Source organism: Mustelus asterias, chromosome 10 (genome assembly GCF_964213995.1).
Source record: "Mustelus asterias chromosome 10, sMusAst1.hap1.1, whole genome shotgun sequence".
Lineage (NCBI taxonomy): Eukaryota > Metazoa > Chordata > Chondrichthyes > Carcharhiniformes > Triakidae > Mustelus > Mustelus asterias.
Genome location: NC_135810.1, coordinates 104981536 through 105003939, shown reverse-complemented (window position 1 = coordinate 105003939; position 22404 = coordinate 104981536). Strand labels below are relative to the sequence as shown.

Here is a 22404-nt window from a genome sequence, read left to right as displayed (position 1 = left end):
GGATGAAGCAGCAGTATAATATGAAGGGTACCATTCTTAGCAGTGTAGAGGATCAGAAGGACCTTGGGGTCCGGGTCCATAGGACTCTTAAATCGGCCTCGCAGGTGGAGGATGCGGTCAAGAAGGCGTACGGCGTACTGGCCTTCATTAATCGAGGGATTGAGTTTAGGAGTCGGGAGATAATGCTGCAGCTTTATAGGACCCTGGTTAGACCCCACTTGGAGTACTGCGCGCAGTTCTGGTCACCTCATTACAGGAAAGATGTTGAAGCCATTGAAAGGGTGCAGAGGAGATTTACAAGGATGTTGCCTGGATTGGGGGGCATGCCTTATGAGGATAGGTTGAGGGAGCTTGGTCTCTTCTCCCTGGAGAGACGAAGGATGAGAGGTGACCTGATAGAGGTTTACAAGATGTTGAGAGGTCTGGATAGGGTAGACTCTCAGAGGCTATTTCCAAGGGCTGAAATGGTTGCTACGAGAGGACACAGGTTTAAGGTGCTGGGGAATAGGTACAGAGGAGATGTCAGGGGTAAGTTTTTCACTCAGAGGGTGGTGGGTGAGTGGAATCGGCTGACGTCGGTGGTGGTGGAGGCAAACTCGTTGGGGTCTTTTAAGAGACTTCTGGATGAGTACATGGGATTTAATGGGATTGAGGGCTATAGATAGGCCTAGAGGTAGGGATATGATCAGCGCAACTTGTGGGCCGAAGGGCCTGTTTGTGCTGTGGCTTTCTATGTTCTATGTTCTATGTTAACCGTTCCTCATACGACAAGCTCTTCATTCCAGGATCATTGTGAACCTCCTCTGGACCCTTTCCAAGGCCAGCCAATTCATTGATATACTTAGAGTCAGCAGTTGTTTCTTTCTTTAAAGCATCAACTGTGAAAAAAATTACCAAACCTCATCTTTCCCAAATTTGCTCTTTAGCCCCTCGAGTGAAAGAAATATGCAAATGTGGCCCCGAGCAAAAAGGATGGACAAGCCTGATTGGGACACCATAGTAAGCCTGCAGTCAGGGTAGAGTTGGATATTGAACGCACAGTGGGGGAGTTTTGCAAAGTTATTATCAGGCTTGCCATGGATAAATCTCCAGGTTCTGATGCAAAACCACCTGAACTCATAAGCACCAGAAACTGGCCCTCCTGCTCTGCAGGGGGAGCTACCCCAAGAGGAACAATATGCAAAGATTATGACTCTGTCCAAGAACAACAACAACCATCTCCCTGCTGATCATCATGGGAAAAGTATTGGGAAGAGGAGGGTGGGAAAAAAAAAAAAAATCAGGATATTGAATTTTATGATCAGCCATGATCGAAATGAATGGCGGAGCAGGCGCAACGGGCCGATTGGCCTATTCCTGTTTTTAGTTTCTATGTTTGTCAGATCCTGGCTGAACACATCTCTACTCCGAATCTCAGTGTGGTGACATGATTTTCTCATTCCAGCAACTTCAAAAGAATTGCTGTAAACCAAGGAGACCACGCCATACGGTATCATCAGACTCACCAAGGCCATGTGAGCAGGGGTGATCTATTTAAGCTGCTGGGGGAATACTGGCTGCTCGATGCTCAATGTGACCTCCTCTTTACATGATCGCATAATGGGCAAGGTCGGCTCTGACAGGGCAAGATCAGAACCCAAGATCCACATTGGGGTTTGTGTTCCGGCACTGACACTCTTTGGCATATTCTTCTATTTGCTGCTGTCATCTACAGAAGAATGATGTCTCCCCACGTACCAGAATGGAGAAGATTGTTCAGCCTTACTCACCTGAGATCCAAGACAAAGATGTACAAATTCATCAAAGTTGCTCTACACTGAAAATGCCACAATAGTATTCCATATGGAGGAATGGGTTTGGGACGGCCATCGGCATTAGAAGACAAATGTCATGATCTGGGATATTGCGACACCACCATCTTATCAGCATTGACAATGGGACACTGGAGTTTGCTGATAATATCCGGCAATCCTTGAAGTTGTGTAGCCTAGACGTCACTGGATGCTGAAGTCATAGAATCCCTACAGAGCAAAGGAGGCCAAACGGCCCATTTAGTCTGCACCAACCACAATCCCACCCAGGCCCTTTCCTGTAACCTCACATATTTACTCTGCTAATCCCCCTGACACTAGGATCAATTTAGCATGGTCAATCCACCTAACCCACACATCTTCGGACTGTGGGAGGAAACCTGAGCACCCGGAGGAAACCCACGCAGACACGGGGAGAATGTGCAAACTCCACACAGACAGTGACCCGAGGCCGGAATTGAACCCAGGTGCCTAGCGCTGTGAGGCAGCAGTGCTAACCACTGTGCCGCCCATAACTCAACACATACATTGCAAAAGCTGCAGCTGTTATATCCAAACAGAGCAAGAGTGTGGAACAACCTGTAGGAGGAGTGGGTGGAGGATGAAGGTTTGGGGTTCTCTATGGCGAGACTGGGACAACATATGCTAGGCAGGAGAAAAGACTGATCAGTTTCCACCTTCACCTCTTGGCAGAACCAAGTCACTGAAGAGATCCTGCAGCATGCTACACACTCATTACCAACAATGTCTGTATTGGCTCAGCAACACCTGTCAGATGCATGACTGCTGTACAGCCAAAGATATTCTATACTGTGAATTGATCAATGGTTAACAACTCCAGGGCATTCAAACCTCCACGAATACCTGCACGTGGGATAAGAAGATGGCCGACATTGTCTCCCAGTAAGTGTTGTCAATGGCTGATGGCCATGACTGACTGCTTGGAGATGCTGGAAGTGGCTAAGAGAGTCCAGAGAAGGCCAGCCTGTGAAACCTGCACCTTCTCAACCCATGTGGCAGAAATGGGGTCACGGCCACAGCAGACAATGCTGAACACAGTTGACCACCTTGATGCAAAATTCAAGACAGAAAGGGACTGGACAAACTGGAATAATATACATTGTTTTACAGATACTTACTGTCAGATCCATTAGCGTAGAATAGTTTGACAGAATCATAAAGTCCAATGCGCACTGATGCGAAGCTCATCTGACGTTGGAGACCAGCCACTAAGCCATTGTAGAGACTTCTCGCACCTTCAGTCTTCACAATCGTAACCATGGTACCAAAGACGCCTTTATACTTTGGAGCAGTCACACTGTTGATGGATTTGGATTCTCCTTGAATCTGTGCATTGTGGACAGGATTTAATTTAGATTACCCTTAATGCAGAGTTTTACAATTAAGCTTCTATAATCTTGGTTACCAAGTTGCTAATACTAGCCGTTTATTCAAGCACCCACAAGTGTAATACTCAAGCTTCCATTAGTTACTTCTGGAGAAAAATAAACACGATGCTTGAATTTCATGAATGTTCCCTCCCCCCACCAGATAGTTATTAATTTCTGGTCAGTTCCCTTTCTTGTCATAAATGAGAAGAACTAGTACTAGATTCAATGCATTCCCTGGTTCTAGAGTCAGTGCAGTTCCTGGTTCGAGATTCAATGCATTCCCTGGTTCTAGATTCAAATGCATTCCCTACAGTTATCTTTTTGTTTCACACAACAGCACAAAGTGAGTTCAACATGGATGAAGATTGCACAATATCCCACAAGCCAACTTGCTGCTGCACAACTTGCTTTCAGCCACACTTATTTGACAAGGAATTTCAGTTCCCACACAAGATCATGCGGCAATGTGGAGAACGTACCAATAACCATTCTGTGTCGGGGTGTGGGGTACAAACCTTGACCAATACTTGCCCAGTGACCAAAATCACGCAAGGATAAAGGTGAATGCGAACAAAGGAATCAAAATTCAGAATGGACTTTAGTGGAAGGGATAGCACACTTTTGGGGTCCCGTGCTCATCCTCACACCCCCCTCCCCACACGGTGAAGCCATTTCCCTCCCCAGTCTGCCCACCCTCACCCCACAGAATGCAAAAGGCACAGTCACAAAAATACACAAAATCGAACGCTGCTTTTTTTAAAAAAAACGCCTGTAATTACTAAATTGAAATCCAAGCCCATCCAAGTCAGAATAACAGTAAAGAATCACCAGCATCTTGCAGTTCCATTCCCATTTTAGAGTCCACTTCTTCTTGTTCAACCTTTTCAGGCAATGTGGTATCGGTACAGTACGATGCGGCACGGTAGCACAGTGGTTAGCACTGCTGCTTCACAGCTCTAGGGACCTGGGTTCGATTCCCAGCTTGGGTCACTGTCTGTGTGGAGTTTGCACATTCTCCTCGTGTCTGCGTGGGTTTCCTCCGGGTGCTCCGGTTTCCTCCCACAGTCCAAAGATGTGTGGGTTAGGTTGATTGGCCATGCTAAAATTGCCCCTTAGTGTCCTGAGATGCGTAGAATAGAGGGATTAGCGGGTAAAATATGTAGGGATATGGGGGTAGGGCCTGGGTGGCATTGTGGTCGGTGCAGACTCGATGGGCCGAGTGGCCTCTTTCTGTACTGTAGGGTTTCTATGATGATTTCTATGATCTCCAGAAATTGGCAAGTCAATTAATTCCCCCATACTTTGGGTGCTCGAGGATGAATGTGCAGTGCTCAATAATTTAAATTTTCTAAAGTGACAAGCTGTCTTTTTGTGCAGCTTCGCCCTCCTGCCTCACTTTTGACTGCCAGATTGATGGTGTCGCTTCCAGATTTTAACGAATGAATTTTTTGAAGAGCAGGTTTTCTTTTTGCTCTGCTGAGACCGGGGGTTCAAGTTGCCCCTGCTCACTCAACAACCTCGTTGTTGTGCTGGTGCAATGGCTGCCTGGCTATGGTATGGCCTCAGCCGTCCAGCCCTCCTCAGCCCCAGCTAGGGTTCAAATTGCTCCTGCTCACTCATTGACCTCGCTGTTCTGCTGGCTCACTGGCCTCATCTCACCCTCAGCTCATTGCCCAGTCTCTACCCTACAGACCTGTTCGAGTCACCCCTCTGCTCTCCTTGATGACCACCAGCACCTCCTTGGCCCTCACACCTTCCCCTCCAAAGTCACCAACCTGTCAAATGATACTGCACAGTGTTTTCCCACTCTAAGGGGTTTCCACCAAGCAGAGCACCCCCCCCCCCCCGCCCCGCCCCATGGGTCGGGGCTTGTGCCTAGGTACGATGCGTTTCATTAGAAGTCCGCCTCTGCTCGAGAGATATTCCATCCTCTCTCGCCAAGACCTACCAGGGCGTGAAGATCTTTTTGATAGACTCTCCAGACCTTATCCTGAAGGTAACTGATCCAACCCTCCCATAACCAGAGTCAGAAAGACCATGAGCTAAATGTGAGCCTCTTCACCTTACAAGACAGGAGGTGCTGAAGAACCAGTGAAAAAGCCAGTTATCCATTTCTTCCAATTAGGATTGGGAGAGGAGGAGTGAGAGAAAACAATGTCACCCTGGCTGCTTTCAGAGACAACTGACCTTACTACCCGAGGAAAATGTAGACACGTGGTTGACCAACAAGGATGCATTGAGAGCACCAACGAGAAGGTTACAAAAATATTTTGGGTAGAAAATGCCTGGTTCTTGTCAGACTGCTAGTCAAAGGAATAGACAGCATAAAGGTTATAGATAGATGGTTGTTAACAGATGTGATAGGAATATGTTTTTAAAATGAAGGAAGATATGTTGATGAGACTCAATTAAAATGCTTTATTTAGGAACATTGCAGTTTGAGTTATAGACAAAAAAGGATATTATAAACAGTCATAAATGCTCAACTTTTACAAAATGATGACATTTAAAAACATCCCTTTAACTCTTAGTGGGGAGCAAATTCCTGGTAAACCCTTTCAGCTTTGAGAATGTGACTCCAGGTCGCTATGGGGATGGGAGTTTTTTTTTTGTATTTTTATTCCAATTCAATCAAATCAAGTCCAATTCAGAGTCTCAACAAGTTGAGACATTCCTGATCCAAGCTGACAACAGTAAGAAGTTTAACACCACCAGGTTAACCAAGCTGACAAGACAGGGCTCTCACCTCCTGTCTTGGGCTTGATCTACATGATCCAAGCTGATTGGAGTAGGCATAGCTCCTCCTCCAAGGCTTGACCTCATTTGCATCTTAGCCAAAAAGGCTGAGATGCCACTTTTAAAAATTGCTTCAAATTAAGCCAAGAGTTGAGAAGGGACAGAAACTTGATTAGAAACTCATTGAGGTGTCGAGTTGCTGTTGACAGAACCGGAGGCTTTTTGAGCAGGAAATGTTGCTGCAGAGGAGGAAATTAGAACTGGCCCTCCCAGAAACAGGCCTTCTCTGCAGGAAATCACACAATCTTTTAGTGTACAAGGAGGCCATTCAGCCCATTGAGTCTGCACTTGCTCTCTGAAAGAGCATTCTATCTAATCCCATTTTCCTGCCTTGTGCCCAAAAATTCCTTTTTTTCCAATATCCCAAATCAAACCCGTCTCCACTAACCTTACAGGAAGTTTGTTTCAGACTCCCAACCACCCACTGGTTGAAAAAAAATATTTCCTGATATTACTTAGACTACAAGACATCGGAGCAGAAGTAGACCATTGAGTCTGCTCTGCCATTCAATAAGATCATGACTGATCTGATAATCGTCAACTCTACTTTCCCACTGGCATGGTGGCACAGTGGTTAGCACTTCTGACTCACAGCACTTGGGACCTGGGTTCGATTCCTGGCTTGGGTCACTGTGTGGAGTTTGCACGTTCTCCCGGTGTTTGCGCGACTTTCCTCCGGTTTCCTCCCACAGTCCAAAGATGTGCGGGTTAGGTGGGTTGGTCATGCTAAATGTCCCCTCAGTGTTAGGGGGATTAGCAAGGCAAACACATGGGGCTATGATTAGTAGGCCCTGGGTGAGACTGTGGTCAGTGCAGATTTGATGGGCTGAATGGTCTCCTACTCATAGAATCCCCACAGCGCAGAAGGAGGCCATTTGGCCCATCGAGTCTGCACCAACCACAAGCAGATTCTGCAGAGTCAGATTCTAATCTACCCCCATATCCCTTACTCTCAGGTTTATCTTCCCTTTTGGTCATCTTTTGTTGGCTTTCCTCTGGCTTACCACATTGTATGTTTTTTTCTTTCAGTTTAATGCTAACCTTAACACCCTTGGTTAATTCATCCCCTTCTACTCCTTTTGCTCATTATTTTGAATCTTTACCCTCTAGTTCTTCATGTACTCTGGAGAAAGAACGGTTTCTCACTAGTTACCCTGTCAGTACCCCTCAGGATCTTGAATATCTCCATCAAGTGTCCCGCAGCCTTATTTTCTCAAAAGGAAAAGAGATCCAGTCTCTCCTCATAGCTATAAATAATGGAGAAAAACAGTTTTGCCAAAACTGACTGAACTTAAAGGGTTTGGAGACAGGAATCTCGAATTCTGGATGTCAGGACTGCCGGGACAAGTGAATTCATTAAGGTGTGCCTTCCTGGTGCTAACTGGATTGGGGAAAACTCAGGTGGGGGTGGAACAATCGTTGAAGGACATTGCAGTCTCAATATGGCAGAACCTGGTGAACATCTGCCAGAGAGCTGGACGTGACAGAGATGGCACCTTTAATTCAATATCCGCCAGTGACATGGTGTAGACTGGCTACCTCAGTTCATGCAAAACCTTGTCTTTAGCTCGATGTCACAGCTGCCTATTAATTGTTTCATCGACAAAAAGTCCAAAAGACTGAAATCTTGTCCTTTCCAATTTCCCTTTCCTTGCAGCACCAAAAGTTTCTTCTAAATAAATGAAAATACCCCAAAATCATACCCTTGGACAGCAAAATGATCAAGTTCCACATATCATCTCAAGTATTTATTGTTCCCCAAAGTCTTAAAATCCCTCAGTTATGTTTTTCCTTTATTGAAAGTCAGCAGGTTCTTCAATAATACAACACATTTCTTCAATTCAGACTTTTGAATGGACCTACTTGATATTAAGCTGATCTTTTTAGGACTGTAATGCTATATTCTGCACCCTCTCCTTCTCCCCTATGTATGGTATGCTTTGTCTGTATAGCACGCAAGAAATAACACTTTTCACTGTATATTAATACACGTGACAAAAATAAATCAAATCCCCTTCTTTATAGTCCATGACTCTGCTCCGTCCACTCGCATTCAAAATGTGAAGAACTCGTGAAATCTCCTGCCCGTCAGACCTGAACATACATATTGCACAATTGGTTGAAGAGCTTCATTGCCACCACACCAAGCACTATTTTGGGTCTGCTTGTGCTCTCGTCTGGTCAAAACAGTTCACTACTCCAGGATAATTGGAGAAAAGCTGGAGGTTATTCCAAAAGCAATCTCCTCAAATCTCTCTTCCCTCAATGCCAGGAGCCCGTGGACCTCCTTTACGAAGATTAAAATCGGTCACTTCACTGTATCGCCAAGCCTCCCCTTTACTCTAGCTCTGAACTCGCAGCTTTCAGTTTCTCTCCTAGAACTCCCTTCATCCCATCGAGCAATTCTGGTCTAGGAGATCTAGCCTATCCTCCCTAACCTATTCACTAATCAGCTTTTCATAGAATCGTTACAGTGCAGAAGGCCCGTTAAGCCTGCACCGGACAACAATCCCACCCAGGTCCTATCCCTGTAATCCCACGCATTCCCCCTGACACTAAGGGGCAATTTAGCATGGCCAATGCACCTAACCTGCACATCTTTGGAATGTGGGAGGAAACAGGAGCACCCGGAGGAAACCCATGCAGACATGGGAAGAACGTGCAAACTCCACACAAACAGTGACCCGAGGCCGGAATCGAACCCGGGTACCTGGCGCTGTGAGGCAGTAGTGCTAACCATTGTGCAAACCTTTCTTCTAGCCCCTGGTGTTAGCCAATATTGTAAATGGCTCTTTTCTCACATCTGCTCCCCCCCCCCCCCCCTCCCCCGGTCAAAACAAGCCACTTTTTCATCCCCTCTGCCCATGAAAACTACAATCCCATTTTCAACTTCCCGCCCCTCTCCAAAAAGCTGATCTCCCAGAGCAGTGCTCATTTTCCCACAACTATACGGTTCCTGCCCAGTCCCTATCACAGCACTAAGAAGGCAGAGATGATATCCTCCCATGACAGTATGCAAAGCACTTCTCAATTCCTCTGTAATCTTTGATAGTATTGACCGCACCATGCTACAACACCAGCTGAACGGCACTGCTCTCATCTGGTTTCACTCTTATTTACCCAGCCAAAGCCACTGAATCTCCTGTAATGGACTCTACTCATTCCCTCCCCACTGTCACTGGATTCCCCCCAAGGAACTATCCTTGGCTCGTTATTGCTCTAGAACATTTCCAACCTCTGCTATTGCTTTAGTTAATCTGTGTCCGAACCCGTCCTTCATACCAGAGCAAACCAATATAAACAATAACAAGTTAATAGCCCATTAAAAGGGCAGTGTATCCAAAGGCAAAACAACAACAATACAATGTTTTGGGGGCTGATGATGCACTCTAGCCCCTGTAGCACTCACTAGTCATAGAAGATCTCATGCCAGACACCACATTCTTCTTCTCCAAGGAGACCTACACACAGAGGTACCTATGGAAGGGGCAGACAATTGGGACAAAGGCCCCCTCAACCGCCTGGCCCCGTTTACAGCCATCTTGGTCCAACCCAGGAAGTCTCTCTTTATATGTGCTCAAGGTGCTTAATCAATGCCCTTAAAAACTGTGAATCCATGCCATTAATGGACATCCCTGGTCTTCAAATCAAAACTTTGGGAGCACAAATATCACAAAATAGATTTAAGAAAAACAATTTTTCATATTCAGTGCACATCATAATGCGAGAGGTCTCTCTTCTGCAATAGTCTCTTTTTTTTTAAATTGGTATCTTTCAGTACTTTTATTTCTAATCAAAAAAGCCAATTCAAATCAAGTCCTATCATGGTCCCCAGAGGAGGAACAAACAAGATCCAAGCTGACAAGACAAGACTTTGCACCCCCTCCCAGGCTTGATCTAACACTTCATCTTAGCCAAAAAATCAAGATGGTTTTGAAAGAATTGCACTAGGTAAAGCCTAGGTTTAAGCTCATTGGCTACCCTGATCCTTTATCCTACCCTGGCCTGGGAAAAACCACGATCGCGGGCATCAGTACACCCCCCATGCAATGGGATGGCCTCACCACCTGCTTGATCATGGTTTCACCCATAGTCACTTTGTGTTAGCAATCTGACAATTGAGGAACCCTCGGTTTAATAATATAGGTCACCAGAATGAATGTGCACTGTGGGCAGTCCTATGCAATACCTTAAGAGCCCTCAGAATCTTCGGTCTTGATGAATGCTATTCTCTCTGCATGGTAATGCATTCAAGTGTGCAAACGAAAAAGCACTAAAAATTGTCCTTTCTGGGGCTGGCAGACCATCATACCGCAAAAAGTTAGTTTATTTATTGTCACAAGTAGGCTTGGGAGAATTTAGCATGGCCAATGCACCTAACCAGCACATCTTTCAGAATGTGGGAGGAAACCGGAGCACCTGGAGGAAACCCACGCAGAAATGGGGAGAACATGCAGACTCTACACAGTGACCCAAATCGGGAATCGAGCCCAGGTCCCTGGTGCTGAGGCAGCAGTGCTAACCACATGAAAATATTTTGGGATTACTCCCACAGGCCAACCAATAACCATCTTTGCATAGGCTGCTGGTGCCAGGGAAGTGGTCACCTTTTGGTTGATTGCCCAAAAAGAGTATTTCAACAATCAACGTGAGATTCTTCAGAGTCAATTGCTGCAGGGACTTACAGCTGCAATATTCATGCCAGAATGTGCATATCTTTGCACATTCCAAAGATGTGCGGGTTAGGTTGTTTGGCCAGGTTAAAAATTGCCCCTTAGAGTCCTGAGATGCGTAGATTAGAGGGATTAGTGGGTAAATATGTGGGGGTAGGGCCTGGGTGGGATTGTGGTCGGTGCAGACTCGATGGGCCGAATGACCTCCTTCTGCACTGTAGGGTTTATGATTTCTATGATATGATTATCTGTAAACTCCCTCCCCACTCCCATGCCAGTCAGAAATTTAGCCAATTCTCTCAGACCATCCCTTATCCATTTTTCTGTGAATTTCTAAATCTCCTTTTTGTCCTCACCATGCATTGCTGTAGGAAAACCAAATCTGGTTGCCTTGTCTATAAAATGCAAAATGAAAAAGGTGCCTTTGCGCCACAACTTTAAATGCATGGCTCCAAATTTCATAGCAACAGAAGACATAAAATGAGACATGGTGACATCCTCCAATGAGGAGCCTTGTATATTCATCAACAACCACATGCAGGTCTTTTAATAGGATTTCAATCTGTGACAATTACCTGGTTCTTTGTTTTAACATTCTGATTAGGAAAATGTTAGAAATGTCAGGTGTTGTTAGGCTGTGTTTGCTGGTGCAACAACATTAGGTGGAGCGCTTCCTGCACATGCACAGAGACAGTGTTAGTTGCACTGAATCTAGTTTGGGGCTTTATCATTTGTAACTAAACAGCCATTAGATTGAGGGAGTAAATTAGAACAGAATGCTGGAGGAGCAGCTCCCACCTGCGATTAAAAAAACAACATTCAGTCATGGCCGTCACTGGCTTCTTTCCATTAACTATGAGTCAGAAATGACATCTTACATGACTGACAAACTATTCCCTCGACACGTCAACAGCCTTTGACGCAGCTGAGCAAACCATCCTGGCTCCAAGATCTCTCCTCAACTGTAGGCAGAATATCACTTGCAATGTCTGCTTGTACCTGCATCATTCCCTCTAGTGTCACCAAAGCATCTGTCCTTCCCCCACCCTCCCCTTTATTTTTTGTCTTTAAAAGCTGCCCCATAGCTCCAAAAGCAGAGTGCTAGTTTTCATGTTGTCACTGACAACAGTTCTTTCACCACCAACCTCTTGTGATTCCCCCATTATTGTTAAATTAAATCGGACTGTCTATCTGGCATCCATTGGTGAGGAAATGTTTTACAGTTCCCACTCCAAACTTTGTTCCTGAATTACTGATTCCATCTCTCTCCATGGCAGCAGAGACTAAACTAAGACAGTTCACGACCTCCTGCCAAATTCGACCCAAGACGCTGGCTCATATTTGCTCCATCACCAAATCGCCCATTTCCAACTCTGTCACAGTCCCAGCCTCAGCTCATCTGCACCTGGAGCGTTCATAGAATCCCTATAGTACAGAAGGACATTCGGCCCATCGAGTCTGCACCAACCACAATCCCACCCAGGCCCTATTCACGCAACCCCAAGCATTTACCTTAGCTAGTCCCCTTGAGACTAGGGTCAATTTATCATGGCCAATCAACCTACCCCGCACATCTTTGGAGTGTGGGAGGAAACCCACGTAGACATGGGGAAATTGTGCAAAATCCACACAGGCAGTGACCTGAAGCCGGAATTGAACCTAGGACCCTGGCGCTGTGCTAACCACTACCACCCACAAGCATTCATGCTTTCAACACATCTATAGACTCGACTATTCCAACACTCTCCCTTCTGGTCTCCAACATTCTACCCTCCATAAACGTCCCAAATCTCTGCTGCCCATGTCTGAACTCACACAAAGTCTTGATCACCAATCACTGTGCTCAGTGACTTACATTGGCTGCCAGTCGGGTAATGCTATAGGCTCACGCTAAATTCTGCTTTAAATACCTCTCAAATCTGTCATTTTACTGATTAACAAGTTTGCTCAATCTACTAGGACCGTGGTAGCTGCTGTGCATTTCTCCCTTTCAAGGGAATCTAATAATGAAACGTTCACGCAGTCAATTAAATCCATTATGGCTTGTCCCCTTTGTGACTATGAGGCACTGTTGCTGAAAACTATCCTGGACACTCTCTTTCTAAGCTTGCTCAAATCCAAACATCAAACTCCTCCTCACTCCACCTTTTCCAAATGCTTGTCTGGTCTCCACATTTATACAAGCTGCCACCTGGACACAACTCTTTCTGCAATCTCAATTCCTTTTCCATAAATTTTCCACTGCCTGCTTACCTCTTGTTGTCATAGAGTCGTAGAGGTTTATAGCATGGAAACAGGCCCTTCAGCCCAACTTGTCCATGCTGCCTTTTTTAAAAAAAATAAACCCCTAAGCTAGTCCCAATTGCTCGTGTTTGGCCCATATCCCTCGATACCCATCTTACCCACGTAACTGTCTAAATGCTTTTTAAAAGACAAAATTGTACCCACCTCTACTACTACCTCTGGCAGCTTATTCCAAGCACTCACCACCCTGAGTGAAAGAATTGCCCCTCTGGACACTTTTGTATCTCTCCCCTTAAACCTATGCCCTCTAGTTTTAGAATCCTTTGGGATAAGATCTTGACTAGCCGGTCTATGCCCCTCATTTTACAGACCTCTATAAGATCATCCTTCAGCCTTCTACATTCCAAAGAAAAAGTCCCAGTCTATCCAGCCTCCCCTTAAAACTCAAACTATCAAGTCCTGGTAGCATCCTAATAAATCTTTTCTGCACTCTAGTTGAATAATATTCTTTCTATAATTGGGTGACCAGAACTGTACACATTCCAAGTGTGGCCTTACCAATGTCTTGTACAACTTTAACAAGACGTCCCAACTCCTGTATTTAATGTTCTGACCAATGAAACCAAGCATACTGAATGCCTTCTTCACCACTCTGTCCATCTGTGATGCCACTTCTGAAGAGATATGAACCTGTACCCCTAGATCGCTTTGCTCTGTAACTCTCCCCAACACCCTACCATTAACTGAGCAAGTCTTGCCCCGGTTCGATCGGCCAAAATGCATCACCTCACATTTGTCTAAATTAAACTCCGTCTGCCATTCGTCAGCCCACTGGCCCAATTGATCAAGATCCCGTTGCAATCTGAGGTAACCTTCTTCACTGTCCACTATGCCACCAATCTTGGTGTCATCTACAAACTTACTAACTATGCCTCCTATATTCTCATCCAAATCATTAACATAAATGACAAATAACAGTGGACCCAGCACTGATCCCTGAGGCACACTGCTGGTCACAGGCCTCCAGTTTGAAAAACAACCCTCTGGCCTCTGTCATCAAGCCAATTTTGCATCCAATTGGCTATCTCACCCTGGATCCCGTGTGATTTAACCTTATGCAACAATCTACCATGCGGTACCTTGTCAAAGGCCTTGCTAAAGTCCATGTAGACAACATCAACTGCACTGCCCTCATCTACCTTCTTGGTTACCCCTTCAAAAAACTCAATCAAATTGTATCCTCTCTGGTCATTAAACAAATCCTTCCCCTCTATCATTTTTCCCCCATCTCTTCAAGCTGAATTTGCATCCACAGCTCAGTTTTGTCCATGTGCTGCATTTTGCTAAAAATACTTGTTGCCTAACCCCACCCCATCCAAAAACCCAACCCAGTTGTTTAGCTTTAATTTTCATTTGTAGTGCCTAAAGGATTATCTATTTTTACATTGTACCTAAATCTTGAACAAGATCATGGTTCATGTTGGTACTAATGACATAGATAGAAAGAGGGATGAGTTCTTGCATCAAGAATTCAGAGAGTTAGGCAGCAGACTAAAAAGCAAGACCACTTGTGTTGCAATTTCGGGATTACTCCTAGTGCCATGTGCTAGTGAGTGCAGAAATAGGAGGATAGTGCAGCTGAATGCGTGGCTGAAGAGCTGGTGCAGGAGGGAAGGCTTTAGATTCCTGGATCACTGGGACCATTTCTGGGGAAGGTGGGACCTGTACAAGTGGGACAGTCTACATCGGAACCAAATTGGGACTAACATCTTTGTGGGATGTTTTGCTAGTGCAGGTGAGGAATTTAAACTAATTTGGCAGGGGGAGGGGGACACAGACTGTTAGCAGAATAAGGGCATGGAATTATACAGCAAAACAAACAAGTCAGAGGGAGTGCAGCTGTATTAAGCTTCAAGGGAGTCGGGCCAGGTTAGATGGCCTCTATTTTAACACCAGGAGTATTGCAGGTAAAACAGATGAGTTGAGGGCAATGATTGACACGTGGAAGTGTGAAATTGTAGCGGTAACAGAGACATGCTTGAAGGAAAGACATGACTGGCAACTCAGCATTCCAGGATATAGAATCTTCAGCAAGACAGGGGAGGAGGTAAAAGAGGAGGAGGCGTTGCATTATTAGTTAAATGAGTCAGTTACTGCAGGAAGGAGAGATGATATCTTGGAAGGGGCATCAAATGAAGCTTTGCGAGTAGAGCTTAGGAATAAAAAAAAAGGAGCAGCCACATTGTTAGGTTTTATTATAGACTCCCAGATAATCAGAGGAATATCGAGGAGCAAATATATTCTCAGGTTGTGGAGGTGTAAAAACAACAATAGGGTTATTATATTAGGTGATTTCAACTTTCCCCAACATTAACTGGGGTATACATAGTGTTAAGGGCAGGTTTCTTGAAATGTGTAGAGGAGAACTTTTTAAAACCAGTATGTGGAGGGTCCAACAAGGGAGGGAGCTGTGCTGGACTGGATTCTGGGGAATGAAGCTGGACGGGTGGTTGAGGTGGTGGTGGGGGAGCATTTTGGTGATAGCGATCACAACACGGTACAATTTAAGCTTGTTATAGACAAGCAAATAAACAAGCTGCAAAAAAAAAAAAAAGTTTTGAATTGGGGGGAGAGCAGATTTTAGTGATGTGGCCAAGGTAGACTAGGAACAGCTACTAATGGGAAAAATCTACAGAAGAGTGGGGGGGGCAATTCAAAAAGGAAATGGGGAGGGTGCAAGCCCAGCATGTTCCTTCGAGGGCAGTGGTTCCTAAAGGGTGCGGTGCGCCACACTGGTGCGGCAAGAGAGGATGGCAAGTGTGGCGGGAGAATTCAAGGACAATCAAAGAAACATTTAAACATGGTTTAAACAAGCATTGTTTTATACTTTCTGGATGTCCCATGATCATATTATAAAGTAGTTGTGTTCTATGTTATGAATCAAGCACTGCTAGGAGTTGTTTTTGAATGTATTTATCATCAATAAAAAATTCAGTGTGGCGCCAGCAAATTTTTATTCCAAAAGTGCGGCCCAGTGAAAAAAGTTTGGGAACCACTGCTCTAGGGTGATGGGCAAGAACAACAAATCCAGAGTCCAGGAATGACCAGAGATGTTCAGGATACAATGAGAAGGGAAAAAAAATACTTTTCAAAAGTACAAGGGGAGTAGATCTGTGGAGGCATTAATGAGGTATAGAAAGTGCAGGGTGGAGCTTAAGAAAGCAATTAGGAATGTAAAGACAGAATACGAGAAACCTCTGGCTAGCAAAAGTAGGGAAAATCCCAAGATATTCCACAAGTATATCAATGGAAAGAGGATAACAAGGGAAAGAGTAGGACCCATTAGGCACCAAGGGGAGGGGGCAATCGGTGGGTGAAGCCAGAAGACATTGAATGTTGAATGAATATTTCACATCTGTCTTCACCCAAGAGAATGAGGATGATGGTATGGAACTCAGAGAGAGACTGTAAGCTTCCTGATCAAATTGACGTAGGGAAGAAAAAGGCATTGGAGGTGATGGCAGCCTTAAAAGTGGATAAATATCCAGGTCCAGATGAATTGTGCTCTAGGCTGCTGTGGGAGGCAAGGGAGGAGATTGCAGAGGCTCTGACCCAAGTTTTCAATTCCTCTCTGGCTATGGGGGAGGTACCAGATGACTGGAGAACAGCTAACGTGGTTCCGCTATTTAAGGAGGGTTGTAGAGATAAACCAGGGAACTATAGGCCAGTGACTCACGCATCAGTGGTAGGGAAACTATTAGAGAAACTTGTGAAGGAGAGCATCTATCTCCACTTGGAGAGGCAAAGCTTGATCAGGGATAGTCAGCAGAGCTTTGTCATGCCTAACAAATTTGATTGATTTTTTTGAGGAGGTGACCAGGTGTGTAGATGAAGGCAGTGCAGTCAATAGTTTAATATGGATTTCAGCAAAACCTTTGACAAGGTCACACATGGGAGACTTGTAATGAAGGTAAATTCACATGAGATACAGGGCAATTTGATAAAGTGGATTCAAAACTTGGTCAGTTGTAAGAGACAGAGGGCAATGACAGAAGGCTGCTTTTGTGACTGGAAACCAATGTCCAGTGGCGTACCACAGGGCCCCCTATTATACGTTATTTATATAAGTGGCATTGATGATGGGGGGCGGGGGGGGGGGGGGGGGTGTTAGGATTAGTAAGTTTGCGGATGACACAAATATTGGACGGGTGGTTAACAGTGAGGCAGAGGGTCATGAGCTACAAGATGATATAGAAGGAATGATCAAATGGGCAGGTAAGTGGCAGGTGGAATTTAACCCTGAAAAATGAGAGATGATACAATTTGGAATGAGTAATTTGATAAGGAGGTATTCAATGAATGGTAGGACACTAGGAACTTCTGTGGAGCAAAGGGACCTTGGCATGTTTGTCCACATATCACTGAAAGCGGAAGGGCATGTTAGTAGGTGGTGAAAAAGGCAGATGGGACACTTGCCTTTATCAATCGAGGCAAAGATTACAAAAGCAGGGAAGTCATGTTGGAGTTGTATAGAACTTTGGTGAGGCCACAGCTAGAGCACTGTGTGCAGTTCTGGTCTCCACATTATCAGAAGGATGTGATTGCACTGGAGGGGGTGCAGAGGAGATTCACCAGGATGCTGCCTGGGATGGAACATTTAAATTATGAAGGAGAGGGCTGGATAGGCTTGGTTTGTTCTCGTTGGAGCAGAGAAGACTGAGCAGTGACCTGAAGGGCATGGCAGAGTGGATGAGGTGCAGCTGTTCCCCTTAGTTGAAGAGTCAATCACGAGGGGATTTAGGTTCAAGGTGAGGTGCAGGAGGTTTGGGGCGGCCGGGGGGAGGGGGATGCGAGGGAAAAATGTGAGGGTGGTGACAGTCTGGAATGCGCTGTGTGGGAGGGTGGTAGAGGCAGGTTGCCTCAAATCTTTTTTTAAAAGTACCTGGATGAGCACTTGGCACATCATAACATTCAGAGCTAGGGCCAAGTGCTGGCAGATGGGATTAGGTGTTTCTAATGTGTTGGTGCAGACTCAATGGGCCTCTTCTGCGTTGCATGATTTTAAGTTGCATCTTATTGGACGAGGTGTAACTGGATTTTTAAACAGTACTAACTTCATAACAGTTGTTGAATACTCACTCCACCTAGAAAACTAATTTATGGTAATCAAAATTTCTCCATGTTTAATATTTTACCTTTACAAATCCAAATCACTTCCTTCCTTTCTGTAAAATTAAATTGAAAAGATAAAGGAGAATCAATACATTTCATGGCCTGATTTTCTGTCTGTAAGGATACATCAAAGTGATTGGTTGCTTCCCCTGATGACATCACTGTTGTTGGATGCCTGGAGATATACCTGTTCCCAATGTCAGTTAGACTAAGGGCCAGATCACGAGATCATTGCCCAGAGCAAAGGTCAGCACTAGTCTATTTTTATTTAGTCACCAATTTCAAAATGAAGATTCAGTGGGATCTTGGATTCCCACAGTAGTATATTTCTCCCTTTGGGAAAATCTACTTCTATGATCTGGTATTGCCACAGTGATAATCAACAAGGAAAACAAACTTTTGCAAGCAGCATAGTTAGCAACGTTTCCATACATTTTAATTTTACCTGCAATCTCACTTTGGTAGTATCAAGAGGGAATGTAACAAGATCAGCTACGCAGGCTGCTGTACCAGCACCAACAACTTTCACACTTGTTGGAGGGACATCTGTCGGTTTAAATCCAACCATATTGAAGTGCAGCCTTATTCCAGATGCTTGGGAAATTTACGTTCTCCGGCCAAACCTACAAGAGAAAGCAACATTAATAAATAAACTAATAAGAATACAATTGGCAATTTGATATTGTTAGTGTCCCAAGTAGGCTTACGTTAACACTGCAATGAAGTTACTGTAAAAATCCCCTAGTCGCCACACTCCGGCACTTGTTCGGGTACACGGAGGAAAAATTTAGCACAGCCAATTCACTTAACTACATGTCTTTCGGACTGTGGGAGGAAACCGGAGCAAACCCACACAAACATGGGGAGAACGTACAGACTCTGCAGACAGAGGGCGGCATGGTGGCACAGTGCTTAGCACTGCTGCCGCACAGCTCCATGATTCCTGGCTTGGGTCACTGTGTGGAGTTGGCACATTCTGCATGGGTTTCCTCCAGGTGCTCCGGTTTCCTCCCACAGTCCAAAGATGTGCAGGTTAGGTGCATTGGCCAAACTAAATGGTCTCAGTGTCCTCGGATGAGTAGGTCAGAGGGATTAGTGAGGTAAATATGTGGGGTTATGGCCTGGGTGGGATTGTTGTCGATGCAGACTTGAGTCGAATGGCCTCCTTCTGCACTGAGCCGGGAATCGAACAGGCAGCAGTGCTAGCCACGGTGCCGCCCTAGAAGGTTAAAAAGACCATGCCCTTTAATTCCCCATTCCACCTAAAACCACATGATCTCCTTAGAAAAAGGCACAAAAACCAAATAAAATCCCAGGTGTATTGGGGAAGTATCTCAACATCCCTGGGGGCTACCATTGACTTGGAATTTAACTAGACCAACCATAGTGGGCCAAAGACTGGTATTCTGCAGCGAGAGACTCACACACAGACTTCTAGTGTCTATCATTACCCAGGCACAAGTCAGGAGTGTAATGGAATACACTTCATTTGCCCGGATGAGTGCAGCTCTAAGAAACTCAACACCATCCAAGACAAAGCAGCCTGCTTAAACATTCACTCCCTCCACCTTTAGGGTACCATATACCAACTACAAGGTGCATTGCAGCAATATAGTACCCCTCAAACACATATCCTTCTGGGGGGACATGGGCAACAGGTGCAAGTTTTGCTCAAAGGCACATATTGGAAATCGGTAACGCCCTACTTAACATCAGGAGCACTGTCATCACACAAACTGTGGTGGTTCAAGAAAGTGGCTTAAGGGACACAAAGAAAAGACAATAAATACTTGTCTCTCCAACAACCCTACACCTCAGGGATGAACAACACAAAATGGTCATTCCTGGTCCTTATCTACGTACTAAAGCATAACCCAGAAGCTTAGTTTAAAACTATACTTATACTGCAGATTGCCAAAGACCAGCAAATAAGATTCTTTGGCTACGGATTGGACTTGTGGCTAGATTGTGCGTCAGACATGGGCATCACTGGCTGACCTGCATCTATTGCCCATCCTTAGTTGCCCTTGGAGGGCACTTGAGATTTGACCACATTGCTGTGGCTCTGGAGTCACATGTAGGTCAGCAGATTTCCTTCCCTAAAAAGGACATTAGTGAACCAGATGGGTTTTTCCGACAATGGTTTCATGGTCATCAATAGATTCTTAATTTCAGATTTTTTAAAAAAAATTGAATTCAAATTTCACCATCTGCCGTGGCAGGATTCAAACCCAGGTCCCCAGAACATTAGCTGAGTTTCTGGTTTAATAGTCTAGCAATAATACCACTAGGCCATCATCTTCTCCCTTTTGTGTCTTCCAAATGTGCTTTGTGCAGATTCCAGTTTAGAAATTAGTGTTTTCAGGGAAGCAGGGATCCATGGCTTCTCAAGATGACTTGCACATCACTGAAGGATACCTAGTTGGAGTTATGAACATCACCAGTGACATGTTTAAATGTTAATAGCCGCTTCGAAAGGCCAGTGGCCATGAGGCAAATGAGCAACAAACTTGTAAACCTTTTACCAAAAGAGAAAATGCTGGAAAACCTTTTCCTCACAGGTTAACAAGCAGAGCAAACGGATTTGACCTAAGGTTTACCAAATACCCATTGATGAGGCGGGAAAAGAAATTATTACACTAAGGTGCCTCTGGACAAGTTACGATTTCCACAGCTATGATATAGTTTAATCAACATTTGATACCAGTGACATTATTAACAAGATACAAATGTATTTGATACTGGCTACATTAACAACAAAGCAAGATATTGTGACAATAACAATGCACAAATGAGCAGGTTATGTGCATTTATGCACAAGATATTAAATTAATGAAGCATTTAGTAAAGCATTATCAAATAGTTATCTCCCTGATTCAGCTATACAAATGGAAAACATAAAATTAAATTCACTTTCTTACCTGATATATAAAAATAAGGGCTATTCAACAAACGGAACGGTAAATGCCACATTTAAAAGAAAAACTATTCCAAAAGAACTAAATTTCCCTGAACTTCTTCCGCAGCCAACTCATAAACAGGCTGTCCCGATCTCTATTTATACATGTTTATATTGGGGCGGGACATTCTCACAGGTTGACTGACTTGTTGCTTGAAGTTTGACTCAGTGTCTGGCATTGCAACTTCCAGCAATTAAACGCCACTGAAGGTACAATCACCCGATCTCGTGGGACAATTAGAGCCTATAGGCTGCAAAGTGAATCAACGACCAGTCAAACTGGGACCCGCAGTCTGAAAGGAGAATAAATGTTGTGATTTCCTTAGCCATCTGCATTGAGGTTTGGAAGATTCACAGTTGCGTGGACGATGTGTTTGAATTGTTGACCTACCCTGGAAAAGTTTGAAATGTAACAAAAGTTCACACTCTGACAAGTTTCGGTTCAAATTGATTTCTGCCAGATTTAAAAAATTATGCAATACGTATTCGCAAAGGGCGTGTACACATATGGAGGGGGAAGATAAGAATTGGAGTTAATGATGCACCCCCCCCCCCCCCTTTAATGTTTGGCATACTTGCCTCCATGTTTATATGAGTTGAAATAATTTGTTTAATTAATCTGTACATACCATTTGGATTCCACATTGGTGATTAAATCCAATAACACATTGAATTTTGACTTGTGCTTGCGATGCTAGAATGTATTTGTATGATTCCTTTGCGAATAGTCCTATCACAAGAAGATTTTAAAAATATCTCATTGTGTAATATCAAGTAATGCCTCTGTATTTTCCAATTCCTGTTCCTCGTATATTGGCTCTGTATTTTTCACAATGTCTAGGAATAAAGTTTTTGAATTTTGTAGAACAGCTGTAGAGGTTGCTTGGGGTTGGAGCTTTTAATACTTAGCATCTGAAAACAAACCTCCAACACTTATCCCCCGGATTCAGTTTCTAGTCACTAGCTGGTGATGCCTGAAGAGATCACAAGAGGCGTCCAAACATTTCAGCATCCAGAGTTTAGATTGGACACATCTTCTAATTTTATCCGCCAATAGTTAAAGGAGGTGTGTCCCCTTTACTTCCGCTAGGAGAAAATTGCATTTGGTTGCCAATTTGGCTGGAAACCAAATCAAATATTAAGGGTACACAGTGAATGGCAGGACCCTAAGCACCTCTGATGTGCAGAGGGATCTTGGAGTTCAAGTCCATAGCTCCCTGAAAATGGCCACACAAGTAGATAAGGTGGTAAGGAAGTCGTAAGGCATGCCTTTATTGGTCTACACAGAAAGAAGTCTCACAACACCAGGTTAAAGTCCAACAGGTTTATTTGGAATCACGAGCTTTCGGAGCACTGCT

General features: G+C 44.5%; 1 protein-coding gene across 1 annotated transcript in view; it reads right to left on the bottom strand.

Annotated features, from left to right (window-relative positions):
* Window positions 1-21903, bottom strand: part of LOC144499832 (dicarboxylate carrier UCP2-like) — a 29899-nt gene extending 7996 nt beyond the window's left edge. Inside the window, exons 1-3 of the mRNA XM_078222362.1 lie at window positions 21009-21903; window positions 18533-18710; window positions 2951-3158 (exon numbers count right to left, since the gene is read on the bottom strand). Of these exons, the coding sequence (XP_078078488.1) occupies window positions 2951-3158; window positions 18533-18655 (331 nt within the window). The 5' untranslated portion in view covers window positions 18656-18710; window positions 21009-21903. The remainder of the gene's footprint in view (window positions 1-2950; window positions 3159-18532; window positions 18711-21008) is intronic.
* Window positions 21904-22404: the final 501 nt, after the last annotated feature.